This window comes from Pteropus vampyrus, unplaced genomic scaffold (assembly GCF_000151845.1).
Source record: "Pteropus vampyrus isolate Shadow unplaced genomic scaffold, Pvam_2.0 Scaffold48, whole genome shotgun sequence".
Classification (NCBI taxonomy): domain Eukaryota; kingdom Metazoa; phylum Chordata; class Mammalia; order Chiroptera; family Pteropodidae; genus Pteropus; species Pteropus vampyrus.
In genome coordinates this window covers 1,478,559-1,505,853 of record NW_011888829.1, presented here as the reverse complement: position 1 = coordinate 1,505,853, position 27,295 = coordinate 1,478,559, and the positions used below count along the sequence as shown (strand labels likewise).

Here is a 27,295-nt window from a genome sequence, read left to right as displayed (position 1 = left end):
AAATTAAAGAAAATATAAAGAAAAAACATATATGACAAGGACAATTTTTAAATATAAAAATCAGGTATGATTAGAGGGATAAGTTTGCTTGCTGGTGGTCCTGACGCTTACCTGGTATTTTAGGAAAGGGTCTGTTAAAAATCTTAACTATCACTACAGCTAACAAGTGGGTTTGATTGTGCTTTCATTTGGGAGTCATGTCTCATAGTCACCAAGGCATAACTGGGGCCCAGGACAGTGGCCAGCACATGGCAAGCACTTGAATTTGTTGAATGAAAGAATGGATAACCAGAATGGCCAGCCAACAGCTGATATTGTGAAATTCCAAGAATATCGATGTGTAATAACCTTCTCAAGGGACCATATTATTCATTTTTCACACAACAGGTATTCAGGAAATGCTTGTTACATAAACAGTCTCTGCTCAGAATTCCCCCATGTGCCTATCACTAAGCCTGACATTCCTTTTAAAATAATTATCCCAGCATGCTCCATCATTTAACCAATATCTGAGTGCCTCTGCCTACTGTGGGCCAGATACTGTCCAAGTGCCAAAGATAAGCAGTGAACAAAGCGAATTTACGACTAAAAAAGAAAAAAAAAGAAAAAAAAATCCATTCATACATATCAAGAAGAGAGCTAAAATTAAAATAACTTCACTTACTTATTTTTTAAAAATCAAAACAGAACACAATGCAAAGAACACCCCTAGAGATGTACAGCATGGCACTCTTAATTTTAGGGTCCCTTTTTTAAAAGGCAAGTTCTCCAGGGGGCAGAGGGACGACTATATAGGAGAAGCAGAGTCCCTTATCTCAGTGCAGATGAGGCCCGTATTCATTCACCGTCAACACCAAGTAGCACTTTTCTAGAATGTTTTGCTTGTTCATGGCCATGATTTCAACTCACCCTCATGACCCCCACTAGCTAGGAAGGGATCCCTAACTGCATTTTACTAAGAGAAGCACAGACTTATCCAGCCACACATCTCATTTAATGGCCAGATGGAATCCCGAAGCCCCAGCCCAGAGCCTTACCAGAAGTCCCTAGATCTGGAAGGTGCCCTTTGCCAGGGGCGGAGCTCTTATTCTTGATGTCATACGCATTCCTATAAATGGAAGGCAGCCTGCCCACCAAGTGTGAGCTCATGCCCAACTTCTCCAGTTTTTCCAGAGTCTCAGAATTAGAGAAATCATGGGATCTCTTACAGCTAGTACCAAACTTGCATTCGCCCTGTAAAAAATACTGGCAGATATGGAGTTTCATACATTGCTTCTGAAAGGAACAAGAGCCATAGGGTCCATTTCCTTTATTGTAGTGAAGGCAGATCTGTTGACGGAGAAGGAAAAAGACAGCAGCTTAGGAAGGTTTCACAAGCCACCACCTCCCTACTGACCAGTCCACTGGTTAGAAGGTTTTTCCAGAAACCTAGCCACTGCTAGTGACTCTGTTATCCAAACAAACCACGCAGCTATGAGAATATCCCTCACTCTAGATGGGTGGCTGTAAACATGTCCTTGACTAAAATGGGAACTAGGTGGACAGCAGGCTGCTCAAAACAGCTACTCCATGGGGAAACCCAAAGAACTTGATCAGAGATGCTCCCTTCACAGGAGACATTTTAATGTATTTGTTCCTCTCAACCCTTAAGCTCTACCTATACCCTTCCCCCTGATGAACCAACTCTCCACTACCTAGGCCCGTTTCTCTCAACTCTTTTTCTACAACTCAGGGTCAAATAGGTTCTGAGGGTTTAAAGCATCTTAGAGAAGGCCAAATACAGCCCTTTCATTTCTCATGAGCAAAGTGAGACTCAGAGAAGTTAACTGGCTTACCCTAAGTCACATAGCAATCTGCCACATTTGGCACATACAATGGCTGAATTAGGTTGTTGGCAAAGCTGGGATCTGAGCTTGAATTAACTGCTCCTTCTCCTCTACACTCCAAATTCCTACAGATGCAAACAAGGCCAGAGACCACCAAGGACCCACCCACTCAATTCAAAGGCATTATACTAAGCAAGATTCAGCAAGGACCCTACTCTGGGGATGGAAACCCCAAGGAGAAAGGCCAGAGAGGGCTGGGGCCTTACCTGATTCTGCCACTTACAAGCTGCCTGGCCTTTGGCAAGCCACTTGTCAGCTCTCAGATTCAGTTTTTCAATCCCCAAAATGGGAATAATCCTACCTCCATTCCTGCGCTACTGTGAGGATTAAATGGGAAATATACAAAATGGCTAATACAATACCTGGAACACAGTGAGTGAGTGCTCAATTCATGGTGGTGGCCCCCAACTGGTCATCTGATAAAGGGTCTGAGTTTGTGGTCTCGGCTTCCATCTGCTGGCACTGTGTTCTGAACCAACCAGCACACCCAAGCACGCAGAGGCTACAAACTCCTGACTGGTCATCTTCTGATTCATTTTTCACACTACTGACTAGACGATCTCTCCAAAATGTGAATGCCCACTCCAAACACCAACCTACCTCCCAACTCCTTCCTGTGTATGAGCCTCTGCCCATCCGTGTCTCTTTCTCCCCTCTCCAACCCTAAATCCAGGCTGTGGTGCCCTGTGTGCTGTCTCCTGACGATGCCAGGTGTCCTCCTCTCTGTGCCTCCCTTTTCCCAGACCTTCATCTTTCAGCTCCAAGAGCAGGCACCATGGACTCCAGGACACCTTTCCCAGCACCCAAACTGTGCCCTGGAGATCAGAGCACTGACTTCTATTGGAGCTTCTAACACAGCACCTTGCAATTATCTTCTGACTTGTCTGTGTGACCCAGTAAATGTGCCTCCCAGAAGGACAGAATGGGGTCTTCTATCTCCTTATCACCAGTGCCTGACCCACAGTGGATATTCAATAAAAGTTAGCTGAAGTAAATCAATACTAATTTTCGAAAAGCAAAAAAAGTTAATACCCATTATGTGCCAGTCACTATGCTCTGTTGCACCTTTCTCAAATGGGTGATTTTAATTCAATCATATGGAAGCACTGTCATTAAAATATGCCAATCTAATCTGTTGCCTCATCACAAGAAGTGTCAGAGCATCCTATATAACTGGTGCTGGCCACAGGAAGGCACTGCTCAGACCTGCTGCAGAGCACAGTTAACTATCAGCCCAGTGTTGCCTCAGGAGCCACTACTTTATTCACACAGAGGCCACACTCCGATGGGACGCTCCCAGCCAATGAAGCACACCGTTCTACGGAAGCCAAGGTTGCCTCCAACAGAGAAACCTTTAACTCAGAACTTCCAGTTGGCCAAGCAGCAGCTTTCTTAGAACTGTGCTGCAGTCCGGATCTCTTCCTGTCCAGTCCCCTTCCTTCCCCGTCCTCCTGCCACAGATGCTAGACCTGCATCATTGCCTCAAGCCTCGCCCCACCTTCTGCTCCCTACCCAATAAATCTCACACTTCTAATTCCATCTTGGTGTCTGCTTCTCGAAGGATATGAAATAGTACATAACCACTGCAGTGAGCTCTGAAACAAGTGGTTAATGCAATATGAGATTTCACATCAACTAAACTTCAAAATTCCCTGGGTGCAACTGAGTTAGTAGAGAATGCATAGTCTGCAGCCCTAGAAACCTTCTCCACAGACCCAGCTGGGTCCACTGAAACCTGCATGATTCCAAGTCCTGCTAAACAAAGAGAGGCTGGCTGGAATCTCTCATCTCCTTGGCTCTATGTAAATAACATCTTGCTGCAGCCACTGGCCAAACAGGCTCTCCCAACCTCACAGAAGCCCTGCAAAGGAGGTACTAGCCCAATTGATAGAGAAAGAAAAGAGGCTTCAAGAAGGAGCAAAGTTGGCCCAATGTCACAGAGCCAAGAATTCAATCTAGGTCTCCTCCAGGCAGCCCCAGTGGTCACGATGGGGGCCTTGGATTCTCTTCTATCATAATATTTCCTATTTTCCAACCTTCTGGCCTCTCCCTGATTCCTTGCGCGCGCGCGCACACACACACACACACACACAACCCCTCCTGGCACTCACCTCTGGCAAAATCCAGGGGTCGTTCTGAAACAAGAGCTGGCAGAGCTCACTGTAGCTCAGGTGGTCGACACCGTGAGTTCTCAGCACGCCCAGGTTGTGCTCGGTTGTCAAGCTGTGACTGTTCCTACAGCTCTTCCTGCAAAAGAACAGAGCTGGTATCACAACTGAACTGTCTCCCCAAAATTCTTATGTTGAAGTTCTAAACCCCAGGACCTTAGAAATGATTGTATTTGGAGACAAAGTCTTTAAAGAAATGATTAAGTTAAAATGAAGTCACTGGAGGGGGACCAATCCAATTTGACTGGTGTCCTTATAAGAAGAGGGGTTAGGACACAGACTGGCACAAAGGGAAGATGACTTGAGGATATAGGGAGAAGATGGCCATCTATAAACCATGGAGAGGAGCCTCAGAAGAAACCAACCCTTGATCTTTAACTTCTAGCCTCTAGAATTGTGAGAAAATAAATTTCTGGTTGGTTAAGCCACCCAGTCTGTGTTAACTTGTTATGTCAGCCCAAGCAAACTAAGACAGCTGGTAAAATCCGTCTTCAAGAATAGTTACCGACCCTGTTTAAAAGCACTGGAGAAAAAAACAGTTGGCTATGCAACAATAAAACATGTTTATTTACAAAAGAAGAGATGATAACTTGTCAGTTCTAGAGCCCAGGATAGCACCTTTCAGCAGGTTTCTGATGAGAATGACAGCGCTATTTCACAAAGAAGAGTCGCAGCATACCAGTCATTGGACACTTAAAACACTGGCTGAATAAGTGAGTGTTGACACCTTACAGTTATAAGTATTTACTCATGCACACACAGGGGAGACCCGGCCCTTTTTTCTGTTCCCCTCCTCCATGTTTTCAAACAAGGCCCTGTTAAACACTCATTGTGAGCAAGGCACTGGCACCATGCCCAAGCGATCCAAAGACTTCAAATGATCGCCTGGGTCAGCACAACTGGGAATAGTCAGGCAAACAGAATTCGCTTGACTAAGACACTGCCATACTTCACAGATCATGCTTATTTTAAGCATCTCAAAAGAAAACGAAATCCATGATCAACTCCCCCAAACCTGTACCTTCCACAGACTCCCCCATCTCAGTAAAAGGCTACTTCCCTCTTCCACACTGCACAGGCCAAAAACCTTGGAGTCATCCTGACTCACATCCCTCTCTTATCTAGTGGAAGTGAAAGACAGAGATGACTAAAATGGAGTGGAAAGTGCAAGGTCAGCTGAGCTCAGACTACATCAGAGCAGATAGGAGGGACACCTGAGCCTGACGGAAGTGGGGAAGCAAACAAGAAAGGACCTGAGCCAAATACTTAGGGTTGAAGATGATCCAGGCAAAGAGAGAAGGGAAAAACATTCTAGGCAGAGAGGCTAATAATTGGTGCTCTCAACCCCAAATCTTATTATTATAATGATAACGATGATGACTACTAAAACTTGTTGAACATTTACCATGAAGCAGGGAATGCCCAAACATTTTATGAGTTAATTTATTCAGTCTTCAAAAAGCCTATGAGGTAGGTGATATTATCATCCCCATTTTGCAGATGATGGAACTGAGACTCAGATACAAAGTAATTTACCCCAAATCACCCAGCTAGCAAGCAGAGGCAGGGTTGGAACAAGGCAGGCTTGTCTCTGAGGCTATGCTCCTGACCACGGTACTTACTGCCCATTAAGCACAGTTTGAAAGTCAAGGACTGAAGAACCCTCCCAGAATTCACCAATGAACACAAGCAGCAATAAAGACCTATTTCTGAAACTGACCTATGGTTCAGGAAGACTAATAGAGTCACAGAATAGGCATAGAAAATACAGCCAACTACACATTCTCCCTACATGATCCAGAAACGGTCAGAGAAGGAAGGTTCAAGAAATTCTCTTACATGAACCTCAAGGAAAAGGTAAAGATGAAGAACGAAAAAGAAAACACAATTATCTAGGTCAGTAAATACCATAGGTTCAGATTTCCAAGATGAGTAAAATTTGACCTCCAATTTTGGTAACTACCCTAAGAACAGGTCTGCCATCTTTATTTTACCAAATACAGGCATTAACAAAATCTACCAGCTATCCTTATCATCACATCCATCCATCCGTCCGTCTGCCCATCTGTCTGCCTGTCCGCCATTTACTGTGTCCACCTTTCTCTCCAGCTGCTGCTCCTGATTCTCCCGAGGTGGATCTTCTCTAACAGTCCCTGAAAGCCAAATTTCACCAGGGTTCCACCTTCACACCCCACCTCAGATCTGACCCATTCATGGAGCCACAGCCCCATACCACCCAACGACTTCCAAACCAGCCAATCGGGGCCCTGGCGGTCCTCCCAAACTTCAGATCCCTGACTAAGCAAGCTTCAAAACAAAACACTCTCCTTCTCTCTCAGCCAATAAGAAAAGAAGTAATGGTCATCTCTCAGTCAACAAGAAAGAAAACTGAGTCATCCCCTGTCATATTCTGTCACTACATTCTCACCAACTCCCTCCATCTCTCACACATGCATCGCTTCTTAAGGCCTTATATGGGCCTTCAAATATTCTAATCTAGATATTTCTGCGCAGCTGCTTCTCAGGGACTACATTTCCCCAGCCCTCCCCCACTCCCCATCTAGGTGCGGTCATGAGACATCTTGTGATCCAGGGATGTGGATGGAAGAATATCTACCAGTTCCCAAACTGACCCATAAAAAACTCTCTCCAACCCTCTACTGTGCATCTTGTCTACCTGCTTCCTGGAACCTGATACCCAGAATGGCTTTAAGAGCCATGGGTTGAAGAGAGCAGAGTCTAGGTGAACCAGCCTGGATCCCTGAATGACTGCATGAAGCAAGATCCGTACCCAACACTGACTGATGGACCTGACATGAGCAAGAAATAAGATGTACTGTTAAGCCCCCCACTCCCAAAAAAAAGAAAAGAGAAAGGAGGGAAGGAAAAAAGAGAAAGAAAGGAACAAATCCTTTTAGGTAACTGGACTAATTTCCAAACAGGTCCCCATCACAACCTCTTGTAAATGAGCATCCACACCGCTACCTAAGATACATCTTTCTAAAATGCAGACCTGATGGCTGCTCTCTCCTGCCATTTGACCGGCCCCTATCACATTTAGGGTGAGGTCCAAACTCTTTAGCCCAAACCTAGTCCGCCCACTGCAAAAATCTCAGCGAGCACCTGCTGTATGCACAGAGGGAAACGACCACCCAGGGCCAAGACTGCAGGGCCTTCCGCGCTCACGGAACTTCCGCCCACCTGGGGGGAGGGGAGTTATGGTAAGTGCTGTGAGAAAAGTAAACAAGACCATGTGATGGAGAGGAAGGGCGGGCTCAAAAGGAGTGTTTATGGCCTTAAGGATTCACGGGGCAAACCAGGAAGATCGTTGCAGACAGAGCAAAGCCCACGAGATGAGCAAAAAGGCTGGAAATGGGCATCCAGGAGGGGTGTGGCTGGAGCGCAGCCGGGACCAGCTCCCTGCGGTCCTTTCGGGAGATGGTGCGGAGCTTGCATTTTATCCTAGACGCAAGCGAAGCCTCTGCTGGCTTGTAAGCCGGTGAGAACAGGGGCTGAGCGAAGTTGTAACAGGTTCCTTGGCCCGTGTGGCTTTCAAAGCTCCGGAGACGCGGCGTCATGGCGCGCGGAGAAGCCAGACCGGCCCCTCCCCCGGCCGCTCGGCGACCACGCTCCCCACCCCCACCCCCACCCCGGCCGGCCATTCCTAGAGCGTTCCAGTCCGCGGCGCGCGCTGAGTGGCGCTCGGACGGCCGGAGCCTTGAGGGCACGATTCCACCGAGTCCCTCACACGGCGCCCGGCATGCAGTAGGTGCTCGATAAGTGTTCGCTGAGGAGGGATGCGGGGAAAGACCACCACACCGCCTCCCCCAAACCCTAAGAAGGGCCCCAAACGGCCGGGAGCGGAGGCGACCCGGGTCCTCGTCCCGCCCCCCTCCCGGGCCCGGCCTTCGAGAACTTGCAGGCCCCGTAGACCATGAACTTGCAGAGGTGCAGCTGCGAGCAGAGCCCCGCGCAGACGGGCTTGGCGCCCTGGTGGTCGCGGCAGAGGCGCAGCGCCGACACGGCCAGCACCACCCGCTCGGCGGCCGCCGCCGCGCCGCGCGCGCCCGGCCGCACCGCCACCGCGAAGCGCTGGTGCTGCCGCAGCAGCCGCTCCAGCGCGTCCGCGCCGACGCCCTCCCGCAAGCGGCGCCGCAGCTCCTCCAGCTCCAAGGCGCCCCCGGCCGCGCACAGCACCTGGGTCACCTCGCCGAGGACGGCCGCCTGGGCCATGGTCGCGGGAGCGCGCTGCCCGTCGGACCGCCGGCCGGCAGAGCGACTCCCGCGGGGTGGGGACGCCAGCGGGAAACGAAACCGAAAGCTGAGCCGGGCCGGGGTAAAACAGAACCCGTGCGGCCTCGCCACGCCCACCGGCCCGCAGCTGAGCGGGGCTCGCCGCCTTCCGGCCTCAGGGCCCTCAGCTGAGGCGCCCTCCCAGCCCGACGAGGGGATCATCCGCGCCGTCCAAGGCCGCAGGTGCGCCGACGGCTGCCGGGACTCTTCACCGGGGCCCTCGGCGGGGTCCTCCGGGCGCTTCGAAGACGAGGCCTTTGCTTTCGGGGCAGCGCTCTGCATCTCACGAGGCCCCTCACCTCGAAGATGGAGGAGCGACGCCCGGGAGCGCGCGCGCGCGCGCGCGCTGCCTGCCTGGGGGCCCTGGGCGCGAGGCGACCGCGCTCCTGCGGGAGCCGCGGCCTTTGCACCCGGCGCCTCACGTCCGGCGGGACGACGACCCTGCGGCCACCGCCGGCGAAAACCGGCACCTCGAAGTGCCAGATGGGCTGCAGTGTCACTTTCTCCCCCAGTGCTGGCAGCGAAGCCCTCGTTTTAAACGTACTGGCGTAGATATATACATAGATCCGTTTAAAAAGCCAGTCCGCGTCCCCGCGCCCCGGCCGAATGAAGGGTGAACAACAATCGAAAGGCCGTTCGGAACGTAGGGAGCGACAAGCTCTAGAGTTGCCGATGGAAATGTGAATGGTTAGGGCCTTTTGGGACAGTCATCCGGGAATAGCCATTAAAATGGTCAGTGTACGCGTGACCTTTGACCCAGCAGTCCTTCAGAGAATCTTCTAGAAGTAAAAGGAACAGTACATATGTAGGCAAGCGTTTTTGTGGGGGAGGTAGGGTACTAGGAACAACGGGTTGATGTGTTGTTCGGACTAGCCAGTTTTAACAATCATGTTAAATCTCTTGTCTGTTTAGATTTAACAGGTGTGTTAAATCTGTTAACACATTCACGATGTGTTAAGTGAACAAAGAAAGCTGTGTAGAGATGGCGGATATCGGTTGCAAAAAGAATCCTATTTGTGTGTGAATGTGGCAGGATATTTTTGAATGAACCTGAAGAAGGCTGAGGAAGGACACACACTGTGCTGTTTGTATTAACACCGGTTGTAGGGAGTAGGCAATAGGAGGTACTAGGAGAGTGAAAAGGAGATGAGGGGTAGAAAGGTGGGGAGAAAGGATTTACGAGATACGTTAACTTAAAAAACATAAAATTCTACTGATAATATTACTACAAAGTGTAAAAAATCTTTTGTATGGATGAAGAGTAGCTAGTACCGTGAACAAATGGAAATGAATGAGCGGCAATTTTTCTCTCGAATTTTTTTTTTAATGTGTGTGGAAAAGTTACTTTTTCATGAAAAATTTAATTTTTTATTTTGATTGTGGTTTTAATATTGTTTTGCAATAAAGCAACACATTTTTAAAAGAAAGGAAGGGTGATGGCAGTGAAAATGCTGGAGTAAGGACCTCGGAAAGTTTGTCCTTCTTTACAAGCAATGAAAAACTGGGAAAAATGGGCAGAATCAACATTTTCAGAGCTCTGGAAATTAACCAAAGTCTTGCAGCAACTCATTTAGCATTTAGTCAAGAAAAACAGCTGAATCTAAGTAAGCACATCAAACTTTGTAGCATTCTATCTCCTTCACAGCTCCATGCCTGCCTTGAAAACTCACAGCCCACATTGCCGGTACCTGTACCAAACATAGCAAAACAGAGCTGGAGCTTTCAAAGCCTCAGTCCCAAATGAGTCATTATGTGACCTGTCTAGTGGTCCCCTGGAAGACTGCCTGAAAAGACTGATATTTATTCCACCTCACTGGAAAAAAACTAGCCCAATCCTAATGGCTTCTCCCCATGGGTGGTTTTATCATTTAAATAGTTTAACATCATGACTAGCTGAGGCTATGGGTAACATTTGGGGGCAAACAATAAGCCAAAAAGCTTAAAAGAAAAAGCTGAAGTATGAGATGTCCACTGGGGCTTTGAAAAGCTCCAATTTATTTCTAGGAATCTAGAAGGCCACACACATGCCTCACAGTGGATTCTCATTATTCTCCCCAAAGTTACCATGAACACTGAATTAGCGAATGCTAAATCATTGCTCCTAGGGCAAGTACAGGGTTAGGTTCCTGCAAGGCTCTGGTCACATTTTTGGCAATTTGGATTAATGCATAACCCCTATGTGCGTATCTGCTTAAAGCCACCTTATTTAATGTGTTTTTGATTCATTCATATTGAACTCACAGCTCACGTCACTGCAGCGCATGCCTGAATGAAGCTTCTAACGTATTTTCTCCTTCGGGCATGTCACAGCCTGCTTGCACTTAAGGACACTAGGTGGCCTGTCAGCACTTATGCCTGGGGGGGCATTTTAAACAGTGAAATCACCAACAAAAAGCACCAAAATATGAAAAACATGGCACTAAATAGACCACCAAAAGGACACTTGTTTACCCCATGATAGTTGAAACAAAAGGTAGAGTATCACCTCACTATGTGTCCATGAATGACCATCAAAGTACCACATATAGTGATTGGGGGTTACGAGATGAATTCGCAGATATGGAATCTGTGAATAAGGAAGGTCAGCCACAAATACTCCTCAGAGTTTGTCCCTTCACTGGGCTATCAGACCCCTGCACCATCATCCAACAAGCAATGGCTAAGGCCTGCGGAGGAGCAGGCGCAGGGGCAGGAAGAAAGTTCCAGGCCCTTCTGGCTCTTTGCACCTGCACCTGGGCAAAGTCGCTCCAGTAGCAAAGCTTGCAAATGGGCACACAGAATAAAAAGGATCCAAGGGCATCTGGGCAGAGCGGACAGTGTCCAGGGCACACTTTGTGGCTTGAGTCACGGGAACATGACTGATGAGCAGAGATAATTCCCACAGAGGGACGAGGAAGTCTGCACTGCTGACCAGGCTTGACACCAGGCATGGGACAGCATGTTACCCCAGACCAGCAGCAGTTGCTTTTACTAGCACAGTGCTTTTTCCTCTTTTATAAGCCCCTGCTCTGACAGAAGGAACCCTGTCTTGTTCCATTGACCTCCCCAGAGCCTAGCCAGTATCTGATATTCAGTAAATATTTGAGGAATGAATAAGGACAGCAAATGTCGCCCATAACGCTACCACCCAAATGGAGTTCTATTCATGCCTGGAGATTTGCTTTAGACACGGGTAGGGCTAGAAGCCCTGTCTCCAAACTTCATCTGGCCTAAGGTAAAGGGATCATTTCAAGGGCCATGAGCAGGCCAATGACTCGGTAAGAACACTTCTTATGCACTGGTCACCATTACTGAGGTCAGGAGAGTCTAAGCAGATAATGTGGTAAGAAAAATGTTTCTTCTTTTTTAAAATATGGATTTATAAACTTTACTCTCTGATCGTTATTGTTTATATGTGTATAACTTGATCCAGTAGTGCTGTGGGTTGAATTGTATCCCAAAGTTCGTATGTTAAAGTCCTAACCCCCAGTACCTCACTATGTAACCGTATTTGGAGAGAGGGTCTTTCAAGAGATAAAATGAGGTCATGATGGTGGTCCTGAATACAGTATGACTAGTGTCTTTATAATAAGGGGAAATGTGGACACAGGCAGGTATTGAGGGAAGATGGTATGACGAGGCACGGGGAGAAGATGGTCATCTACAAGTCAAAGAGAGAAGCCTGGAATGGATCCCTCCTCTATGGCCCTCAGACAGAATCAACCCTGCTAACACCTTAGCCCCCAACTTTTAGCCTCGAAAAAGATGAGCAAATAAATCTGATAAACCTCCCAGTCTGTGGCACTTTGTTGCAGCCTGCCAAGCAAACTAAAACAAGTAGTTAGCCCCCAAATGGAAGAGAATAGGCACCTCCCATTGGCAAAACAAATAAACAAAACCTCAGAAGGGATCAGTCTTTGGAGTGTCATCGAAGTCCTCTGCAATCCCACAGACTGCCCAAGGTCACCTTCATGCTGGCTGGGGCCGGGGCGGGGGGCGGAGGGGTGCGGTAATATTATAATTGACTAACATATTTATTCTTGACTGTTATTCTTAACTCAGACTTTCAGAGAATCACTGCTGGTGGTTACTGCAGATTATTGAAGCCTGTATTCTGGAGTGAAATCAGTCCTTCTCTGGGGAAGGGGTTGTTTTTCCTAAGAGGTGGGTGTAGAAATTTCCAAGAGTATACGATTTGTGTTGGATCATTTCCATTCGTTCCTCCAGGGCCACTTTCCACTCTCCTGCACCCTGCTCTGTGCTCCTGGAGGCTGGACAGGATCAAAGGGGCTTCCTGGATGTCCAGCTCCCAGCAGGACCCACCAGAGAGAGGCCCTGGCAGGTGATCAAGAGAAAAGCCAGAGTACTCACCCGCCTGGCTTTCCCCCTGGATGGCTAGTTATATCCTTGTGCCAGAGGCCGCAGCTCCTGTGGGACGATCGCACGACTGCCTCTGCACTCTAGTGACTTCTCCCTTCCCTGATACCGCAGGGGCGGGAGTGGCTCCTCCTCTTTGTTGCCAGCCCCAGGATGACTCACCATGCTTTGTGTTTTTCCCTAGCCCCTGCACACTCATTTATTAAGTCCTTTTATTAAGCTCTTCCCAATTATGCAGGTCGAGGGTACCATTAGCATCTTCTAGGGGACCCCAGCAAATAACAGACTGAAGAGGGAATAGTGGGAAAAGAGGGTTTTGAAATAAAAGCGAAGGCAGGGAATGGGGTGTTTCTGAAAATGGTTCATTTTCCCTTGGGCTGTGAGGGGTAATCATATTTAATGGACGAATTTCAAGTGTCCTCTGAATTCAACTATCCGAAGCCTTTCATAACTCCTATCAGTATGCTTAGCTCTACCTGTGAGAAGCTAAGGGAAGGGCTATTCAGGGCAGTAGGGCCTTTCTCATCTTGCTCCTCCCTCTGCTGAGGCCTACATGGGCTGGCAGAACCATTTATAGAGCACTGTGGTGTCCTAGAGATCAAAGTAGAATCAGAATGAAAAGTATTTAGTGACCCACAAAAGCAACAGGAAGCAGCTGCCAAGGAGTGATTCAGTAGCAGATGCAAGGCAGTTAGTTGCCTTTATTCCAGGTCAACCACAGCCAAGTGAGGCACCGAGGGAAGGAGACCGATACTGCAGTGATAAACATTCAAGTAGCATATCCTCGGGCAGTGCACACTATGTGCTCAGCACTGTGCAAACATGAGGAAGGTCGAAAACAATGGTACCCTTGGTCCCTGTCCTCAGGGTTATTCTGATGTAATTAAGAAGTCAACAGACTTGAGGAAAACGAGAGAATAATAATCACTACTTTACTAAGCACGGATGTGCCAAGCACAATGCTGAATGCTTCACATGGATTATCTCATGTATTTTTCATAACAAACGTGTGACGTAGAAGCTACTATTACACCTTTAGAGCTGAAAATACTGAGACTCAGTTGAGAGGGATTAAGTAACTTGTCCAGATGTTAGGTGGCTCAGCTCTGTGGCCTCCAGTGTCCAGATATGATAGAAAAAAGTGATTCTTCCCCTCTCTGGTTGGACAATCCAAGCAGCCATCTTGGATCATGAGGTGGAAGCCAGATGCCAAAGATGGCAGGCCAACAGGACGGAATGGATCTGGACCCCTAACAACTTTGTCAAGTAGTCACCAGTCCTGGAAGGCCTGTCTCCAGCCTTCTATCTTGTTTAAACCATTAGGGTTTTGGGTTTGCTCTCCCTTGAAGCTGACTCCACCTCCAACTGATGTACCATGTTAAGGATTTGGGTCTTGATCTTAAGAGCTGCTAACGAGAGGCTGTGGTTGTTGGTGGCAATCAAGAGAAGGTGACGAAAGGCATGATAAAACGAATGGACAGGCCTTTGTGACTCGTTTGGGGTGGGGAAAGGGAGGATTTGAGAACAGCACCCAGGAACCTAGTTGAGACAACTGAAGATTGCTGAGGTCATTCACCAAGAAAACACATTTGGGACAGGACGTGGGGGTTTGGAATCTGATAATAGAAGTGTAAGGTATTCCGCCAGGTGGCCCCAGCCAGCAGGACACATTGATCAGGACTTTAGAAACCAACCCTGGAACTCACGTCCTGCTTTCCCTGCCACTGGCCAGGTTCCTCTTCCCCTTTACAGCCAAAGACTCTGCTGTGCTCAGCATACACCCAGGCCAGCTGCGTGGTTTGTCTTCCGGGTGAGCCCTGCTGAAGCCCTGAGCAATTCCTTCCCTGAAATCATACCGCCTGGGAACTAAAGCGGAGCAATAGCCCATGAAGGGTCCCGCTTCAAAGCTCTGAAAATACTGCTCTGTGGAATCAAGTAGCTCTTTCAGGAAGCACTTTTTTTTTTCCCCTCTAGGTAGGAAAAATCCTTTCATAATTAGGTACCGCCTAATTGTTTTGTAGTTTTACACACTAAAATTACTATTGCTTTCAAAGCAAGTACACTAGAGTTTACAAAGCAATCACAATAAAATTTTAGGTTTTAGGTTCTAAGTGAGCTATGTAATCACAGTTTATCTCATTAAAGAAAAACCCATTCTGCCTTCTATTTCTTGAAGACACTTGAAACACATATGTTTTGTAACATCATATTGATGAGCTTCTGTAGACCTTAACAGTTGACAGAAGTGGAATTCTAAAACTGTGTAGGGTTCTTTTCTCATTGTTCCGCTTTTCCTTTATCCAATCCTTCCACCCCCTCCCCACTGAATCCCATTAGAAGAGAGAGAGAGAAGCACGCCTGTTCTTTCTCCTTCCTTATCTGGGCTGATCCATCTGAAAATGATGAGGGGCTGAAAATGATGGCAGAAGAGGCTTCAGTGTGGGAAGGTGGAGCCAGAACAGCAAGAGAGGCAGCCGTGCTGTCTCACGGGGGCCTTGTCTCGGAGAAGGGGTTCAGTAGGCGTGGCCTCCGCTTACATTGTAGCTCTGCGACTTAGGGCATTCATGTTAGGTTCATGTACTGTAACAGTATCACATGTCCCTTGTTTACAGCCTGTCCTTCACTAGAAGGTGGAATCCTAGAAAATAAACTGCATTCTTTCATGTGTGCCCAGCCCCTGGGAAAGGACAGACTCAAAGTTTAATTGAGTGACAGAAAACTTCCAGAAGAAAATATATTTTCAACCCGAAATGGATGCCTACCAAAAAATTTTTAGACTATGAAGCATTTCTAAAGACCATATCTATTCCTTTTAAATAATTGGAAGTATCTAACAATAAAAAATAGAGAAAAACAATTCAGAAGAAATAACATGGCCTTTAGAGTTAGGCTTTCACTTAAAATCTCAGTTCTACTTATTAGCAGTGTGAACCTCGACGTTATTTACAGTCACTGGCCTCGGTTTCATCTGCAGGATGGGGAGTGCCCCACTTACCTTGTTGGGCGATTGTGAGGAAGAAATGAAAATACGCCTTGTACACAGTAAGTACTCAAATGGAGTAAAATTAAGATAATGAGGGCTTCTGTTCCAAAGTCTGTCTGCAGCAGAGCACCTGATTCTTCCCACTCTAAATTGAGGGGCGGGTGACACCCCACATTCCACAGCGATGATCTGTCTCACTGCTTGGTGGAGACAGACATCCAGTTAAAAGTCTAAAGAGCGTAGGTACTGATAATCCCTAACAAAGGCTAAACATCCCACAGGTTCACAGAGAGTATGTGAATTTTTACAAACGGATTCGGATTTAGTTTCAATCAGCTGGAAGAACACAGGCCAGTAAGAAAGAGGAGGTGTGAATGTGCTTTGGGTAACAGGTGTTGAGGTGCTTTTAAGTGCGTGCATTCTGGCACCCTGGCACCCTGGCACCCTGGCCCACCTGCTCCAGCAGGTGTTAGTACAGGAAGAGCCCTGGTCCTCCTGCCACCTTGGTTTCCATGAATCTGTACTTGGACTCTTCCTCCACAGCGGATATTCTGCCCACTTCCTGCCCCCTCCCAGGCTCCTCTCCTGACCGGAAGTGCTGCCCCCAGTGCTCCTTCCTCCTTGGTCCAAGGCTCCTCAATCACCTGCCCAAGGCAAGGTCTCACCACACTCAGCTCATCCCAGACCCGGTCGCGGACCCCTTGAAAGCGCTATGTCCAAAACAGAACTCATTTTTCTCACTAAACTGGCACTGGCACTTGCACTCCCGCTCCCACTCCCCTAGGCAGCCAGGTCACAGCGTGCCTCCTCCTCCCTGGCCTTTCACGTCTACCATAGATATGCTCATGCAGGACTCGGGCTGTGTCCTGTTCACTCCTGTAGCTCCAGCGCTAGAACAGCGCCTGGTATCATGCAGGTGGCTCAGTGAGTATTTGTGTGGAGCCCAAGTTGGGAACAACAAATGCTCTTAACCGTCCCTCAGTAGCACCCACATCCATGGCCGCAGCATAGCCTCACCTTGCAAATTACCCTCTGATGTTCTTTCCTCTCGTTTGGCAATTGCTTCCCCCAGCAGCATATCTAATAAAACAATATGACACATTACTTTTCACAGTAAGGAGCCTAAGTTTGATAAAGTTTTTCCCACACTCAAATAATTCACCCACGATTCAATAAGCAGAAAAAGGGAACAGAAAGTCAGAATTGGATATAGAATTCAAATTTTTTTCTTTCAAAGACACATTTTTATACAACTTCCAACATTTATACTTTCAAACAAAATGAGCCAAAAATACACCAAGCGCTAAAAAAAATCAAAACAGAAGTAATACAATTTTAATTTCAATATTCAAAATACAGAAATTGGAAATACCAAATACAACTTTAAACAAGTCACTTGTCTTCCCCTCTAATAACCAATATAAGCTATTTAAAGACTTACAAATTTAAAACAGAAACAAAATAAATACTGTACACTTTCCCTGCCTGCAGGCAAAAGATGGGAAATACTGTCATGAATCGAAAAAAACGCTCTTAAAGCTTCAGCGTCCCACTTCCCAGCCACACCCCACTCCGTAGTCACACAGTGTGCTTCTGTCTTCAAAGGACACACATGTGCACACACACTGACTGCCTATACAAACAGACAAGACACTACTCTGCAGACACCCCAAACAAGAAAGAGTGACAGTCACCTTGGACCATGGGCATAAAAATCAGTTAAGGAAAGTCAGTCAGGCTAGCAAAACATTACTACAAAACTAGTAAATACCATAGCCAACAACCATCCCCTTTTCAAATTTCACAGATTTGAAACCCCTAAAATCAATACTACCCCTCCCTACCACCTCCCTCCACCCTTCCATCCCCAAAAAGCCTGCTGAAGCACTGGCAAAGTTAGACGTTTCACAGTAAGTGTGAAAATTCATATTATATAATCTCTTCAAATGAACCTTTCACCCTCTTTCCACAGCATGAAACTGTTATGGCTTAATTTATATTAAAAGTAAAAAAGTTTTTACGGAAGGAAATACACCCTGCAAAGCTGCGCGTGCATTTCCTGATCAGTGCTATTTCATACCTAACAACTGCATGACTTGCTTTTGCAGTCAGAAGCTGTTTTGGAAAAAACTGAGGTTATAGCTTTTGATTCAGTCTAACCATAAATGTAAGGCCCTTAGTTTGGTTTAGGTTTCTTTTGCAAGATAAAATAACCTTGGGGTTCACTTAGCAAGTTACACCTCAGGTCCCTGACTATCATGTGGAAGTTATATGTATGCTTTGTAAAAATAAAATGGTTACTTATGAATCTTTGAGGGAAGAAATGATTCCAGGCAAGAAATTAACTCATTCTATATTCCACTTAATGCTGGTAACTGTTACCAACCAAAATCTACCACAGAAATAGAAGAGCATGTCTGGGTTATTTTATTCCTGCAAAATATTATATATTCCAGCACTTATGATCACTGTTTTGGTGAAAAGTCTTGAGGGGGAATAGCTGACACTTTGAAAAGGAAATAGCCAAAATAAAACTGGATGGAGGCAAGGTTTATTTTTATGATTAAGTTCCACTGAGGACTGCTTTCTGAAATAAGGAAAAGTGAATTCAGAATGTCATAGGTCTTGCATAGGTAAACTACTTGGAGGTCAAGGGCTACGTGGTAGCCAGGGTTTATTAGTGAAATAGTGCAGAGCAGATAAACTTGTTGGAAGAATCACTGGATTGAGTTTTAACAAAAAATTTAATGCTGCACTTGAGACAAAGCTTTAGGACACTAGAGAGGGCACCAAGGGTGAAAGGAAGACTCTAAAGGAAAGAATGCAGGTAAATAAGTGTTATTTTCCCCTACCTACTAAAGAGGAAAAAATACTATAGAAGAATAAAACCACAGTCTATCACAATAAGCTAATTGCTTTGGAAATGGGCATTTGCTTCTTAATGATCTTAATTTAAAAAATCTGTTCACGTGAGGGATATTTGACTATGGCATGATGTTCACTGAAAAACAAATGACAATAAGGGCAGGGTTTTTAGTAAGGCTACAGTACTAAAATTACTTTAGTCCAACAGCAATGTAGTGAGCATATTACCTCTTCCCCTTTCTTTCCACCTGGCTTCTAGTAAGCATATCAACACCACCAGCAGAGGCTGCAGTCACAGAGGAGGGTCTGTGGTAGAGGGGAAGCAAGGTACCAGAGGTCTAGGATCCACTGTGACCCCAGGTGAATCACTGCCTTATCTGGGTTTCATTTGTCTCCTTTAGTTAATAGTGACACTTTTTTCCTAAGCTAAAATGGCTGACACTCGACCTTCTCAAGACTGCTTTAGGTGAAGGTCTAGGGCATTCAAAAATGACTGGTGATTTTAGCTTCTCTTTTTGGAAGGAGCAATTAACTTAATGTTTAATTAGAAAAACGAACTTTTAAAAAATCTTCACATTGCCGTTATTGAGCCCTCATCTCAATGTGAAATCATGAACTCTTCGGGGGAGCTCTTGTCACTCTAGAGAGCATCTCTTGAAAAAAGCAGGAAGAACCTTCATTTTGAAGATGTTCCGCTGTGTCTTCTCTCCTGCACCACCAGTGGTTTCTCTCTCTACCCAACAAGCTGTTGTCAGACAGCCCTGAGCCGTCTCTGATGACTTCCATATTTGGAACCACCATATTTTACGCCCCCGTTCCATGGGTTGTTGCCAAATCGTTCTGATACCTTGACTTATTTTACCTTTATCTAGTGCCTGAAGAGTTAGCAGACTCTGAGGAGCAGTACCATCCTAATTCCTCTTTGAGAAAAACCTAAAACTATCTTCCAATTACTTTAAATCTTAATGATTTGAAAATAAATGTTATTCACTGGAAGATAAACATAAACTACTTCACTTTTCCTTTTACTTCAAGCACTAATTCTGATTTTAATTCAGCACCTTGTTAAGAGTCTTCAGATTTTTTTAGGTAACATGCGCTAAGCATATATTTGACATGGAATAGATTTTATGAGTAATAGGAGTTTTCATTTAAATGCATATGAATGTACATTCATTATCATTGTAACTTAAATAATGATAAATTATCTGCAAGTACAAAGTGTTAATAGATTAAGGAATGCTTTTCTATGTTTTTCCTAACTGCCTGCATTTTTATCCAAACTTACAAATGAGAAAACTGAGACTCAGAAAGAATAAGTGACTTATTCAATGTCACATAGCTGACATATAAATGGCAGAACTTGGACAAAAAGTCAGGTCTTCTGCTCCCTTCCATGCTAAACCATGACCCTCTATTACCAACATTAAAATATTAACTTTTAAAATGTTTAACAAAATTTTAATTTAAAAAATTTTTACCTTCGCTTCTACAATAGCATAGTATATCTCAGTTGAAACTAATAAATTATGCTTTTTAAAAGTGAATGGTCGCTCTTTTGCTTAAGTTTGCTTAGATGTGAAAATAATACTGCTTATTTCCTGGAGAACATACCTTCAAAGGCAGAGACCACACTTTGACTTTGCATTTCCCCAGAGTACTAAGTAGTGCCTGGCACATAGTAGGTGTTTGATAAATACCTGCTGATCCCATATGAATAAATACAGTAGAGTTCATTAAAAAGGCAATAATTAGGATTGTTAAAAAATAGAACAGTATTCAAGCTAAGTATTTAAGTAGTGATAAAGATGGGCTTGTTTTCTGAGTTTATAAGATGATTTCATTCAGAATTTTCACTTCTGTATGCTTTAAAAATTAATTGATGCTTATGAAATTCAATGTATTTCTAGGATACTAAACTATTATAAATGCCAGCTCTGTACTGTTCACATCATTAATCAATACTTGAGAGCATTATATTATGTGACATAATGAATTACAGCACAGTGGATCCCAGATTAGCAGAAGTCACTTATTTGAATCAATACAGGAAAATTATCTACTGCTACAATTAAAATTGCATACATTAAATCATAATTGTTTTATATATTGGTACTTGCTTATAACTAGCTAAATGCCACCATTGCTGTCTTCCTAAGTTGCAGTATCTATACAGTAGTATTGTTTATAAATGAGACTGAGAAGATAAAAGGTTGTCTATTACAGTTGAGCCCAGATACTAGCTGAAGTTTCCTCAAGGTTCAGTCATTTCCATGAGATAAACGTATGCATCACAGCCAGTAACTTTAGAAAACTAGCAAAGTCATTGGATCAGTGACTAAATTTTTATCAATTCAGAAAAGAAGATACATGTATTCTGTTTTAGTGGTTATATTTATTACCTTACTGAAAGTTTTAAACTTAGCTAGTTAATGGGCTAAAACTGCCAAAAATGAATCCACAGTACCTTTACTTAAGAGTTCCACATACTGGCTACTTAAAATTACTATTTACTGGCCTAAGTACACACAGTGTGGATACTGGCCATAATTTTAATTCATAAAAATAAACTTTTATTTTAATGTTTATAGCTAAAGAAAAAAAGTCAGGTAATCAGAAACACTTAGAGCTGTGAAGAACGTGAAGAAAACAACGAAAAAGCCAGACCATGATATAATTGAAAGAAGAAATTGTAACTGTTATTTCTTAAACCAAAACAAAAACATGCGCACTGTTAAATCTAAAATGGTATCTATAGAAAACCAAAACATCACAGTAACATACTGTGTAGGGAAGGTGGGAGAATCAGAGCCAAATTTTTAACTTTTTTTGAGATTCAATGACTAATCAAATGACTGACTGTATCCATCTCTTTAGTTTTGGCATAATGTAGACACAGTTTAAGTAGACCACTTATAGACATTTAGTATTTCCGTAAAAATTCTTCTTGACACCCAGATAAGATCCAGATTTTGGTCCAGCCACTTGGACCAAAAAGGCTAATTCATAAGCTGTTTCATATTTACTCCATGAAACACTGGAATGAAGACAGAGTAAGAAATATCTCTCTTTGAAAATACATATTTGAACCATGAACGATGATAGTGGAGATTTTTTTTTTCTTAGAGCTACATGTGATACTTAATACAGAAGAGAAAGTCCTGCTACCTTGCTGACTAAAAAAAGGATGTCTAGCATATGGCCATATTTCTTCACGAAAATAAATTTGATCTTATTTGCCTATATTTTCTTTATAGGAACTTGTAAAATGCTCTATTGTCAAAATTGGAAACATCTTCACCACCTCCCCCACCCCAGAAATCACTTATTTTTATGCCATGGGGAGGGGAGTAAAACATTAGCTATGATTAGCAACTGGCATTTAGTAAAAATTGTGCATTAAAAAAAATAAATTATGTTTTAGCTATCAAAAAAAAAAAAATTGTGCATAAAGGAGATAAATGATTATTTACCTTAAAGCTCTACCAGATACTTAACCTCAATATGCGCTGGCTAAGTTAGGACAGATGGAAGAAACTGCAAGAAGCACCGATTTTACTCCAAATCCATATCTTAAATAAGTCTTTAGAAGGTTAAGAAATAAAAAAACTAAACACACACACACCTCAAAAGATCTACTCCAACATGCTTGCATCTATATAATTAATGTAGTATAGTCCTATTATATTACGGCTTATTGTGTAGATTTGAATAGACTAAGTCAAATCATATTTTCCAACAAATTAGGTACACAGAATAAAAAGTGTAAAATATAACCTCTGTGGCAGGTGTCGGCCCTGCGCTCCAATACCAGCAGTCTGAAGAAGGCCCTCTGTAGTTACAAATGTATTTGAAAAACTACAAATATGACAACTTAACCAAACTTATAATACTTTTCCCACAAGTAGGAAGAAGATTTAAAGCTGTTCTCTTTGGGACCCAGATATCACCAGCAGAAAATGAAAATGCAAGAAGCCTTTTTTTATATTTAGGAGAAAATCGCAATGTCAAACGAAATGAGAAACGAGGGGTCTTTGACGCAGTTCTTACGCGTTGGCTATGAAAGTGTTCCCTGCAAAGAGAAGTCTGTTGTGTCGTCACAACTGTCGGGGGCGCAGAGGGGGCGCAGAGGGGGCGGCGGGGTGTAAGGTCATCAACCTGGATAACAGTACGCACCTTGGATGTTAGCAAAAGCGAAGCTAATAGCTTATAAAAAACACGAAATATATAAAATAAAATGATTTTCATATACATCTTAATTTAAAATAATTAATGCATCAAATCCCTGTTTAAGACTTTAACCTGAATATCAAATTTAAGAGTCCAGACTAGTTACTGTTACTGTGGCTCTTCCCCACATGTAACACACGCACTATCAAAAATAATTTAAAAACCTTCACATTCTTAAATCTAAATTAGTGAGATATTTCTCCAGAAATCTTCCAAATAAATAGCTTTAAAAAAGAATTTAAAAGCTGTTAACTTTAAAAAAAAAATCTGTTAAATAAATTATTGATAATTCTTTACCCTACCACTGAAAATAAATCAAGACACTACCAACAACAAAATGATATTCAAGCCCTGACGAGAGACCCTTTCCAGTTCAAGGTCTCCTTTTAAGGTTCTACCCTCCTTCTTCCTCTCCCCCACCAGGTCCAAAATGGTTATTGCTGAGTGGGTGTGGCACAGTGAAAATGCAGCATCAGGTTCATTTTGTTCTTCAGGCAGTGTTCTCTACTGCACACGCACGGCGGGAGCTCCGGGCTCCCGCACCCCCGAGACTGGTCTCCAAAGGGAAGAGTGGCCCCAATGGCAGCTCCGTCACACAAAAAAACGTGCATGGCCATTTCTGTTCAACTTAAGGATCTTCCCAAGACGTTGTTTGGCTGTTGCCATTCCTTTTTTTGGACGTTTACCTATAAAACACCAACAACAGTGTAAATGATGATGGAAATCATGCTTGGCACCCAGGACCCGGAAGAACCGCGGGAGGGCTGCGTGGCAAGCAAGCTTTCAGGTGTTCTGAATGGGCAAAGGCACACTCCAGCGAGTCCACTGTTTAAAGTGACGGACAAAGGCTCACCTTCTTCACAGGACTTACGTGGCCCTCGCCCAGTCTAATCTCCGCCTATCTCCTCAACGTGCGATCTTACCGTATTCCACAGGAAACTGCTTCACAAACGAAACTGACGACAGTTTCATAAACACCTCACATACTGTTTCTCACCTTTGTACGGTGGGTCATACACACTATCTCTTTCCTTCAATGCTGTCTATCCTGTCGCTTCCCCCAACTCGCACGGCTAACTCCTTATCATTCTTCTCAGGATCGACATTCCACCTCCTAAAGGCCCTCTCGATCCTCAGGGGTGACTCAGTATCCTCTCCTGTTCCCAGAGTATCTGGGCACACTGCTGTCACTGTACTGTCCACAGTGCATCAGGCTGTGAGCAAGCTGAGTGCAGAGACTATGTCCTTGTGAAGGGCCGCTCTCACTATCATATGTGGTCAGGAATAAATGTAACCTACAAACATGTAAAACTTACCTTTCGTTGCCTGGTTGCTGATAGGTGGTGGATTTGACGCAGGTCTCTTGGTGGGGTGAAGGGGCACTGAAAAGGAAGTTTCACCAACTGGCCTTTCTGGGCTCACACTGCCATTACTTATCCGGCATGCCCCCGAAACCAGGCTTGAATTCTGCATATACTTTCCGTTCTGAGGGCTTGAGCCACTGCTGTCCACAGAATTTCTATTTTGTATCTTCTGACTGGTTTCTGATGAACCTTCCTTTTTGATGCATTTCTGGCTTCTGCTTAGATCCTAAAGAAGAAAGACGAAAATAAGACTGAATTTGTAGGGTTCCTTTAAGATAAGTGAGGTATTTAACCTTTCTTGCATTGGCGAGTCAAGGGAGAGAAGAAAGAGACCACTGAACTTTGGTTTTCTTAACATGTAGCAGCCACAGAAGACCACCCTTCATGATGGCTGTCTCATTCCAAAGCCTAATAGCTCTGAAGGATTCAAGTATTAAAGTTACATCATAACTTAAGTCAAGAAGAAAGTATTATATCTGGCGGGGGAGGGAGAAGAGACAGAGAGAATATGAACATAATTTCAGCAAGCCATCCTGCACGCAGGGAGCACGTGCCGGGAAAGGAACCCAAGACGGGAGACGTGGCCCTACTGTTTCCTCCGGATGTCAGCTCCCACAGCGTTCTCACTGGGTAACGTACTGTCTTTTTTAGAAGCTAACTTATGTTGTTTGCTAAAAAAAAATCCCTAAATCCTGAGCCCAAAGTCTGGTTTTACTCTAACAATTCTTCCTTCAGTCTCTTAAGACTGTTGAGTGAACGGCAGGAAACAAAGAAACAATCTACTGAATGTCCTGAATGTCCTGAAATCAATGGAGAGGTGATGACCAGAAATGAAACTAGAAAGGAAAAGACAAACGTGAAAAGAACATACTTCGGATGTGCTGTTTCATCAAACTAGTTTTGGTTTTGTGTGTGTCTGTATGTGTGTGATGTAAAATAGCCCTTTGATTCTTTCCTTTTAAACCTTACTTTCTATATATCTCAGATTCTATAATGGTCGAATAAGTTTTAAAAACAGCATTAAACGCAGACTTGCTTTAAATTAATCTTACAAATACGGGCGAGCATGAAGAAACAACTGTTATGATTTGACATGCCTCGCTATAATCTCTCTCTAGATTATACGCAGGAGAAATTTGGTTGTCTCTAAGGTGCTAATCGCCTATCTACTTTATTTGCTTTCAAAGACAACTACAAAAACGACAGCTAGATTTAGGTAATAGCTTACTTTGAACACTGACTTATGTCACAAAATTCATGACTAGGTACAGAGAGGCACTAAAAAATTATACACTGAATAAGTGAATTATAACAGTGATAGGATTTTTTTACTTGACCTTTGACTCTAGAGCATATACTTCTATTAAAAGAATTTGTACACGTGAAACTGCCTTAAAAAATTTGGCTCTTTTTCTTACTGTAAAATTGGTAAGTATTTAGAAAATAAGCAAAATGAAGAAAATAAAACTCTCCCAAGCATTCCCAGTATGCTTGGGGTCTAGGAGGGTTAGGAGCCTCACTCTGCCACATGAGAATTTTGGTTCTTTCATTGGCTGTCATTTTCCAAAGTTTGCAGCAAAAGGTTGTATTCGCTTTCCTTGCTATTGTAATAATTTTATTTTTTAAAAAACCTATTTTGGGTGCATTTTGTTTGGTATAAGCAATAACATGCTGGGACCCCAAGACAAAAAGGGGTTCCTACTTTAGAGTCAATGGGTGGTCAGGGGCGGGGGGGAGGGTGGAGCACAAATCATGAGAAAAATTTAAGCAAAAGTCAGTATTTATGATGAACATTTTTCTGGAAAGAGAATCTATAACTTCTATCAAATTCCCAAAGAAATTCGATACTTAAAATGTTCAAGAAACACCGTTGGAGATTAAAAAGAGACCCTCTGGTACTTTTCTTTCATGTTTCCTTTTAACCAGACATAATCTAGTACTGGCATCCGGTAGTTTTTAACTACTTCCCTGAATAAACTATTTTTTTCCAGATCACGTGCTATCCAAGACTTTTGCATTGGTCATATCAGAATCTCTAAAAATGTGCATTTAATTGTAATTTTTTACCTCCCCAGATCCAGTGGCTGTTAACTAGTTGCAGTTAAAAAAAAAAAAAAAAGCAACAACATAGTTAATGACAATTCTATAACTCCTTTTAATGTTTCAAACCTTGAATATACCTGAAGATTAAATCTGGAAGTTGAATCCAATTGTTTAATCCAGGAAGAACTCCTCAAGTCCTGATCTTCAGTCTTGACATGGTATCCTAAAGAGAAGTATTAATTAAATTTCCTTCACACAAAATTGATCTTAAAGAACAAAGTTAGCCAAATGCTTAAAATTGAAAGGAAATTTGTGTTGGCATTTTATTAAAAATGAGTATTTAACTCTTTAAATATTTATTCATATATGTTCACCACTTTCCCTTCCCTCTCAAAAACAAAACAGTCATCAGCTCCCCATCTTACATGTTAATTCTTTCAATTCTCTCAAAGGCTGTCTTTATATGACAGGTTTTGTGCCAGATGCTGAAGATCTAGAGTAAAATTCTATGGCCATCTGTTGTAGATGTGAAATCAAATGCAATATACGCTCTCTAAAAAAGATATATTTTTCCATATAGAATAAAGGCATATGTTTGCCTGAATTTTGTAGTATTTCCACAAAATCTTTCTTTTCAAGAAACCAAACAGACTATCGGAAGACAGAATGATATAGTAGAAAAACAGACAAATTTAGATTTGAATTTGAGTTCTTCCATTACCAATGCATTTTTAGGCAAGTTATTTAATCTCTCTAAACCTCAGTTTCCTCTTATATAATAAGTGAAGATTTTGAGAGCAGATGGTCCTGGGTTCAAATTCCAACACTACTGAACACTAAGCTATGTTAGTATGGGTAAATTAAATTTACTTCACTAAGTCCTATTTCCTTTACTTGTAAAGTCAAAAATGTTGTTTCAAGAATTAAGTGAAATGGATGTCAAACTCTTAGTACAGAGTTGACATTTAACTACGTGAGAATGAACGCAATTGGTATAATAGGCACTTGGTTTTAAAATAATATCATTTTCTCCCCAGTCCTCCTCAGACATTTAGGGAAACGAAACTTTTCCCTAAAGGCACAGAGAAGAAAATGCTATGTGGCATC

The 27,295-nt window shown here is 43.6% G+C and overlaps 2 protein-coding genes across 3 annotated transcripts in view; both read right to left on the bottom strand.

The window, feature by feature from the left end:
• PARP12 (poly(ADP-ribose) polymerase family member 12) overlaps nt 1–8,371 on the bottom strand; it is a 38,028-nt gene extending 29,657 nt beyond the window's left edge. Inside the window, exons 1-3 of one of the 2 annotated variants that reach the window (XM_023530282.1) lie at nt 7,956–8,371; nt 3,998–4,133; nt 1,038–1,329 (exon numbers count right to left, since the gene is read on the bottom strand). In XM_023530282.1, coding sequence (XP_023386050.1) covers nt 1,038–1,329; nt 3,998–4,133; nt 7,956–8,287 — 760 coding nt within the window. In that variant the 5' untranslated portion in view covers nt 8,288–8,371. The remainder of the gene's footprint in view (nt 1–1,037; nt 1,330–3,997; nt 4,134–7,955) is intronic. The other variant, XM_011359489.2, reaches the window with a different exon arrangement.
• An 8,622-nt stretch (nt 8,372–16,993) lies between these two features.
• Nucleotides 16,994–27,295, bottom strand: part of KDM7A (lysine demethylase 7A) — a 44,978-nt gene continuing 34,676 nt past the window's right edge. Inside the window, exons 18-20 of the mRNA XM_011359487.2 lie at nt 26,326–26,411; nt 24,098–24,371; nt 16,994–23,467 (exon numbers count right to left, since the gene is read on the bottom strand). Of these exons, the coding sequence (XP_011357789.1) occupies nt 23,373–23,467; nt 24,098–24,371; nt 26,326–26,411 (455 nt within the window). The 3' untranslated portion in view covers nt 16,994–23,372. The remainder of the gene's footprint in view (nt 23,468–24,097; nt 24,372–26,325; nt 26,412–27,295) is intronic.